The 7720-nt window shown below is 50.4% G+C and overlaps 1 protein-coding gene across 1 annotated transcript; it reads right to left on the bottom strand.

Annotated features, from left to right (window-relative positions):
• Positions 1-523: 523 nt before the first annotated feature.
• LOC135826581 (uncharacterized) lies at positions 524-5553 on the bottom strand. Its single transcript, XM_065339186.1, has 4 exons — positions 2983-5553; positions 2356-2387; positions 1339-1389; positions 524-563 (listed from the first exon to the last, which is right to left on the bottom strand). Exons 1-4 carry the CDS (start codon positions 5551-5553, stop codon positions 524-526), a joined length of 2694 nt encoding a protein of 897 aa, XP_065195258.1.
• Positions 5554-7720: the final 2167 nt, after the last annotated feature.

Genomic DNA, 7720 nt, shown 5'->3' with positions numbered 1-7720 from the left:
AGTGCTTTTCGCGTCCCTCAAAATATGCTAAAAAGTGCTCTTTTTTTTAGTGAAAACAGGCAAAAAGTGCTCTTTTTCAGTGAATCATAGCCATGATACATGTTCAGATATGAACCCAAGCTGAGAAATGAATACGCCTTCTTCCATTTATGGGTCCACGAAAGGCAAAACAGGAAGTAAAGTTCAAAAAACCCACTTTTACAGCATTCTGTACACCACGTACATGTACATGTACAAGCTTCACCAACTTGTTGCCCCCGAAAATGCAAAAAAGCGGCGTGCCAAGGCCCATCGAGCACTCGGAAACTGTGATCGTATGCATGAGCAAACAGATTTTAGCACTTTTTCAGCTAAAAAAGCTCAAAAAGGGCGATATTCACCAAAAAACGCAATAAAGGGCGAGAGAAACCTGCTTTTCCAAAAATGTCCAAAAAGGGCGAAAAGAGGGCGAGCACCTTTGGGAAAGGGCTAATGACTGTATGCCCATGGTTTGTTCGTATTGAGCCTCAAAATAAACTACGGTTTATGGAGCCTGTTTCGTCACCATGGTAACCACGGCAGCGCTGTACAGCACGCGCGTACAGCACACATCAAGCACACACACATGGAAGGACATAGTACCTGGTGCAGAAGATGTGAGCTGCGCTGCGGACAGATCGCAGATCAGCGATACATGTATGTACTCCAACTTCTGGTTTGTAATTCAGAATCGAATGCTATCATCTGTGTAATAGCTAAGACTAGTAAGAGAACGCTGATACGAGTACGGAGTAGGCGAGTGCGGAGTAGGCGAGTGCGGAGTAGGCGAGTGCGGAGTAGGCGAGTACGGAGTAGGCGAGTGCGGAGTAGGCGAGTACGGAGTAGGCGCACAATCCCCATCGCTGCATCAGCTTATTCTAATCCAGTGCACACAGCTTTCCAGGTTCGCGCACAGATGGCATCAAACGCCAACTACTTGTCTTTAAACGCTCGAGGTAGGTGTGTAGATCGAGTGCAGAAGGTAGGAATGGAGGTACGACGTTCGCGGCACACACATCCTACATTTCACAGCCTGACACCCAAACTGTGAAGTGCCAGACGGTTTTAGAACGTAATCGACAGGTCCTGGTACGACTCCTAAGCTTTGCAGGTACCCGCAGCTCGATATTTGGGCCAGAGGAAGGCGAGAATGCGCGCAAGCCAGGCCGCGTTTCCTTGTCTTTTGCTGGAGCAAACAGCGGCGCGGGCGAAGCGGCAGCGCTCCAAAGTGCAGTGCGGTTCTACTGCGTGAAATATGAATTGTCAGAAGTGCACAGAAGTCGTGAATGCTGTGATACATGTACCTGCTTCATAGCTCACCTGAGCATGATGCCGTCATTTCCCCAAACACAACACAATGTCAATGACGTACTGCACATGTCCAATCACACAAGATTATACAATGTACATGTGAAGTGCTGGCAACTGAAATCCGACTCCCTGAGCGCTAGCGGTGCGCTCACATCGCAAAGAATGTGAACCCACCGCTCAGGGGGTCGGATTTCACTGTCATGTACATGTACAATGTCATGTAGATGTACATGCCAGATCGATAGCTACAATCAGTCATGTATCAGCATACAGCTACACATAGACGTTTGCTGTGTAGAGATACATGTATGCTGTCACTGTAGATTGACCAGGACAGCCAGGCACAGGTCTCCTTATTGATAATTCAATGACAATGGGCGCCGCTTTGTGCAATGCGGATGCAGAGACGCGATACATCGCCCAAAAGCATTTTCCTGGTGAAAAGGATTACTCCGTCAGCAAAAATGCAGGTCTGAGAGGCGAGTTGTCGGGAATTAATAGTGTGGGCGCGGCGTTATCGATTCATGTCATGTTTGAATGGTGAGTTCAGGCAACTAGTCTAGAGTCGTTCAGGTTTCATTCAACCGGCTATCAACCACAGGCCCATGTACCCCTCTCCCCCCCCCCCCCCCTCGCCCTCTTCTCCCCACGCACACACTACCCAAGTACACAATAGCAATAACTATTCTACAGGCAACCTCGAGAATAGCAACCTCGGATATAACAGCAACTTCGGATATAACAACCTCGGATATAACAACAACTTGCAAATACAACACTACCGTTGTTTTCAGACCAAGGAGCCGCTTGACCGCATACACGGCGGGGCAGAACAACAGAGACCAAAAATCTTTCTCGTAACTCCGAGCTTCGTGTTGACCGCATACATGCATTTTTACCTGTTTTCTGATGATCGCTTAGTGGGGTAAGTGCGTGAAACTCAGAGTTAAAACACTTTCTCTGTCCTCTTATTGTTTGTACTCTTAGCCTCGTGAGCACCGACAACTCACCTGAAAAAACTCTCACCCCCGATTGAGAGCCACTATTTTCAAGTGTGACTGTACACCATCATTGACACGTGCACACAAACACACACACACACACACACACACACACACACACACACACACACACTATGTACAACTGCCACAAAATGGCCACGTCGCTCCCAGAAGCGGGAGACAACAGCGAGAAAAAAGAAACAAGGAGAATAATTGAGGTGAAAGGGGACCGTTCTACACATAGCTAGTGTTTCTGTCTTCGGTGGCGGGTGAGGTCCTGCGGGCGGGAGAATCGTTCGTTACCTAGGCTGCATTGAATGGGCAGATTAGTCCTCTGATCCTTTCGCAGTCGTTTGCCTCGAGTACAATTATGGCGGTTAAAACCAGCCTGACTCTTCATGCAGCGATCACAGATCGAGCAATGGTGCTGGCAGCAGTCCAAATTCAGGCTGCATCTCGTTGAAACAGCTGGTATTTCGTCCGATGTCTGACGCTCCACACAACGATGAACTGCAAAACCGCCAGCGCTTTGAAACCAGCGGTCACAAACTCCACAGTGACGGGCCCCAGGCTGCTGGGCAACAGGTAAGGACCGCACAGCTGAGCACTTGTGACGGTGAATCCCACGAGCAGTGAATGATCGGTTGCAAACCTTGCAGGTGACTTTGTTGTTGTTACACTCCACGAGATCATCCGGAGTCTTTGCAATTGCCTCGCGCCATGCTGGGCGATCCTGAGCCAAAGTGAGCCAATTCACTATGCCACCGAAACGAAGATCACGTGCGACGAGGTCTTTCCATCGCAGTCGTGGCCCACAGGCTGGGCGTGGATCTGAGAAGAAGCTAAACAGTATCAGCTTCGGAAGCCGGTCATCTGGCATTCTGGCGACATGCCCAAGCCACTGCAGACGGCGGTGTCTGACGGTATCAGATGGCAGTGCCATATCACCCCAGCGTCTTCGCAGCTCCTGGTTGTTGACATGCTGCAGCTGTTGATCGAGCCGGGATACACCCAGAATGAACCTGAGGGAGCGGTGGTGGAAGTTGTTGATGGCAACCATGTCTCTCTTCAGCGGAGTCCAGCACTCACAGGCATAGAGCAATGTGGACAGAACGCAAACATCGTAAAGATGGCGCTTGGTGGCGATGGAAAGGTTTCGGTCAAGAAAGACACGGCGCATAAGGTCGAAAGCTGCCGCTGCCTTACCGAGTCTTCTGGCCACATCTGCAGATGAGCGGGTGTCAGCAGTTATCACAGAGCCAAGATACACAAAGGATTTGACACTTTCGATCTCCTCCGGACCAACAAAGAGCAGAAGGCGGTCAGCACATGATAAATTTGCACCAACGGCTATGAACTTGGTCTTCGCTGTACTCAGAGTCAAGCCGAAGGAAGAAGCAACGTTGCTGAACAGCTCCAAAGCCAGTTGAGCTGACTCACGGGATGGTGCAAGTAGTGCTGCATCATCTGCAAACTCCAGGTCGTTGACCGATGTCGTGCCAGTTTGACGGGTTCGCTTGGGAAATAGATTGCCACTTCCATGGATTGAAGATATCAGGGACACACCGTTAACACCAGCTGCTGCTATAGCTGAACGCCATGCTTCCAGCACAAGACCAAAGTACAGGTTAAACAACAGTGGGGCCATAACGCACCCTTGCCGCAAACCATTCTCAACTGAGATGTTCCCAGACACATCACCATCAACCCGAACAGCAGCCTGCATGCCTGAATGAAAGCCGTCAATCAGCTGGATGAGTGACCCAGGCACACCATACACCTCAAGGGCCAGCAACAGTGCAGCGCGCGGTACCGAGTCGTACGCCTTGCGGAGATCGATGAAAACGAGAAAGGCCTTACAGCGGTGCTCGAATGCCTTCTCGACTACCTGTCGCACGCAAAAGATGGCATCTGTGCAGGATCGCCCGCGCCGAAAACCACATTGGCTTTCAGGGAGATATGCCTCAGCAAGAGGTTGCAGCCGGTCCTGAATAACACGTGCGAGAAGCTTCCCGACGACGTCCAATAAGGCTATTCCCCTCCAGTTGTCACACTTGCTCAAGTCACCTTTTTTTGGAATAGGGACGAGCACAGCATCTTTCCACTCCTGAGGCACAGATGACGCTGACCAGCATGTGGAGAAGAGTGCATCCAGGTGTGGCCGAAGAACAGTAAAGCCGTGCTTCAACAGCTCCGCAACGATGAGAGACGAACCAGCCGACTTGCCGTTGGCCAGATGATGGAGAGCGCACTCAATATCCACAGCCGTTGGAGGGCATGCCAGGCTGTCGTCAACTTCCCGGCAGGACAACTGCTGGAAGACAGAGACATCGAACACACTAATGACATTGAGAACACGGGTGAAATGTTGCTGCCAGCAAACACGCTCTTCCTCCGCTGACACACACAGGGTTCCATCAGATTTGCGAATGGAATGAGAGGCCACAGGTTTCATACCATTGTAGCAGCGCTGGATGTCCCGAATGGCTGACCAGACGCGCTCCCCACTGAACTTGCCAGACTGTGCCATATCCGCCTTTCTTTGCAACCAGACACGCTTTGCCGTTCGAACTGCAGTACGCGCTGCACTACGGGCCTTGCGGAAAGCTGAAAGGTCAGCGGGATCAGCAGACTGAAGCCACTGGGCATAGGCACGGTTTTGATGTTGCAGCTTGGGTTCAAGGATTGTTGCGCTGTCTGCAAACCAGTCTGGCTGACGTCGAGATTTCCGTGCAGGGATGGAAGCTTCGGCAGCATCTAAAATCGCCGACTTGATAGGCTGCCAGGTGTCTTCATGGGTGACGTGACACGATTTCAGCCGATCACCAAGAGCACTTCGGTACACTGCCCTGTTGCACTCAACAACTTCCCGCTCCTCCTCACTCATACCCGTACACGTCTTCAATTGGCTTACATCGAACATGCTACGTTTCCCAGGGTTTCGCGGTGGCAGGCGCTGGCGGTGGACTGGTGCCGGAAGGCGATAGGTCAGACACACCAATCTGTGATCAGTGCTACACTCTGCACGGCGAACAACATGACAGTCCATGCAGTTGGTACGATCCGCTCGCCTAGTGAAGACAAAGTCGATACAGTGCCATGCCCGCGAGCGTGGGTGTTGCCATGTGTGCAGTTCTGCGTCCCGCTTCTTGAACCAGGTGTTACAGATTTGCAGACCATGCAGAGCCAAGAACAAGAGTAAACGTTCACCAGACTCATTCATAGCTCCAGTACCAAAAGGACCGCGAACTCTGTGCCACTCGTCATCACGCTGCCCTGAACCAACTCGAGCATTGAAGTCTCCGAGTAGACCCAGGTGCTCGAAGTCCGTACACTTTTACAGTGTGTGTTTGCCGAGCTGAAACTCACACTAGCAATGATCACTTGCCAGAATCCTGCTCGTGGATGGAAGGTATCTTGTCCAAGTTTGTTCTGAGGCCAGGCTCGATTGAACCAGGCCATCTTTCGATCCGATCTGTTTCTCTGGAGTTCGCTGATTTTTCATATCAAATTTTGGTGTCGCAGAGGGTACTCTAAGTCCGTACTGATCAGAGGTGACTCGAAATACACACATATTTCCGCTAATTGCTTACTTGCAATCCCTCGGTTACGACGAAAGCACCGAAGGGATATGTTTGGCATGTGCCTCCACCAGTATTTCTTGCAAAAGCGTAGTTTGTTGCCAAAATGCAAGCTGTTTTTAGTCGGCTCAGAGAAGAAGGCTGCGCTGTGAAAACCGCGGGAAAACAGTGGTGGAGATGCCAGGAGTGTCAACCTTTCTGCAAGGATTGGTGGTTCTCTGTAAATTCTTCTCCTCTGGCCATTGTCAGCTCTAAGCTGGCTCTTGATGATTGAGTGAAGGTCTGTTTGACGCTGTGTCCGTTCGAAATCGGTCTTGGCAAAGTTGATTTTTGCATGAAATGTAACCCAATTTGTATTTCGTATGGACACTCGAAAACCCACTCGCGTGGTATACTTCTGCTTATCGTAGATCCCTGAAAATTGGTACGCGATGAGAACATACCACACTGTCCCCTTCCTAAAATATTTGAGTCGAATACAATAACAGAACATGAAATTATGGGCGTACGAACTTAGGATACCATGTACGGACAAGTTCGAGCACCTGGGTCTACGATGAGTTTATCAGAGACCGGAATTGACAGAAGCACGTGTTCAAGCGAATTGAAAAATTTGAATTTTTCATCACGACTACTGCGGAAAGTGGGAGCGTAGCAAACAAGAACATGAACCCACTGCGACTTGCCAGACTCCAGAGCAAACTGCAACTTTACGACCATCACACGAGAAGACACAGCTGTCCACTGTCGGCCGCCTGCTGCAAACGCCAGCGCTGAGCGGCCCCGCATCACGAGCGCGACTCCCTCGCCACGAGCGAAATAGACCGATCCCCTTATTATACTGGGTTCGAGCACGGGGGCAACCTCACTCGCGATTGAGCTAGTTTTTGAACGTGACAGCATCTTTGACAGTGTGTTTCAGATTTGTTTTGGAATGTCTTCTGCTTAGTTCAAGTGGTTTGCGATGGCTTCGAGCGGTGCTGAACCTCCTGCTGGTAGGAGCAGAGTCTCCGAGAGAGACATGGACTGTGATGCAGCTGCAGGATTTTTTCAAGGCGCGGGAGGGAACGATCTCGGGCCACAAACAGGAGTTACTCCTGAGGTGAGTTTTTTTGTTGTTGAAATATTCGAATCGCGAATCGTGTTGTGAGACTTATTTTGTGCCTAGGCTACAGCAGATCGTATTTCTTTCTCCTTGAGATCGGTGCTGAAGATAATAGTAACCTTTTTCTGGTCTGCCTTTTCCTCTCCAGAGCCATCTTCTATGAAGGTAACCGTGGTGCTGCCAAGTCACCAAGTCGCGATCAGCAGCCCTGAAGTGGAAAAATCGATTTTCCAACGATCTGGTTGGACATCAGCCACTAAAGTACTTCTGATTTGCCTGTAGTGACAACAGCAGCCATCCTTGGACACCTTGCAAAGACAGGAAAAGCCACTGGTGGAAGCGACTGCTATGAGGTGACGATAGCAGTGGTGATCGCTGTTTTGTCAAGTCGAAGGGGTAGCCAACCCAGAGGAAGCATTAAAAAAAAACGATGAGCAGTGCGTGGTATTTGTTGAGCGTGAAGAGCTAGAGGAGGACAGTGCAAACACATGGAAGGAGTGGATGGTGTTTGAAGAACAGTGTGCTGTGTGCCGGCTGGTGGTGATGGTGGTCTTTGTCAGCATGTATTCGTGCTGCTTCTTGTGCTGGAACACTTCTCGCCCAGGAAGGCAGATTGCGTGCTCCCTGGCCGTCAGTCGGCAATGGGGCATTTGTTCCAGGAACATTACCCCAGAGCCAGTGATGAGCGTAGCGCAGTGGATTGC

The sequence above is a fragment of the Sycon ciliatum genome, chromosome 10, assembly GCF_964019385.1.
Source record: "Sycon ciliatum chromosome 10, ocSycCili1.1, whole genome shotgun sequence".
Classification (NCBI taxonomy): Eukaryota; Metazoa; Porifera; class Calcarea; order Leucosolenida; family Sycettidae; genus Sycon; species Sycon ciliatum.
This window is presented reverse-complemented; position numbering and strand designations above follow the sequence as displayed.

Coding starts and splice junctions, on each gene's coding strand:
- LOC135826581 (XM_065339186.1), bottom strand. CDS start 5,553: ATGAATGAGTCTGGTGAACGTTTACTCTTGTTCTTGGCTCTGCATGGT. Junction 2,388..2,982: donor ACAACAAAGTCACCTGCAAG/GTTTGCAACCGA, acceptor GATGGTGTACAG/TCACACTTGAAAATAGTGGC. Junction 1,390..2,355: donor ATAGTGGCTCTCAATCGGGG/GTGAGAGTTTTT, acceptor GGACATGTGCAG/TACGTCATTGACATTGTGTT.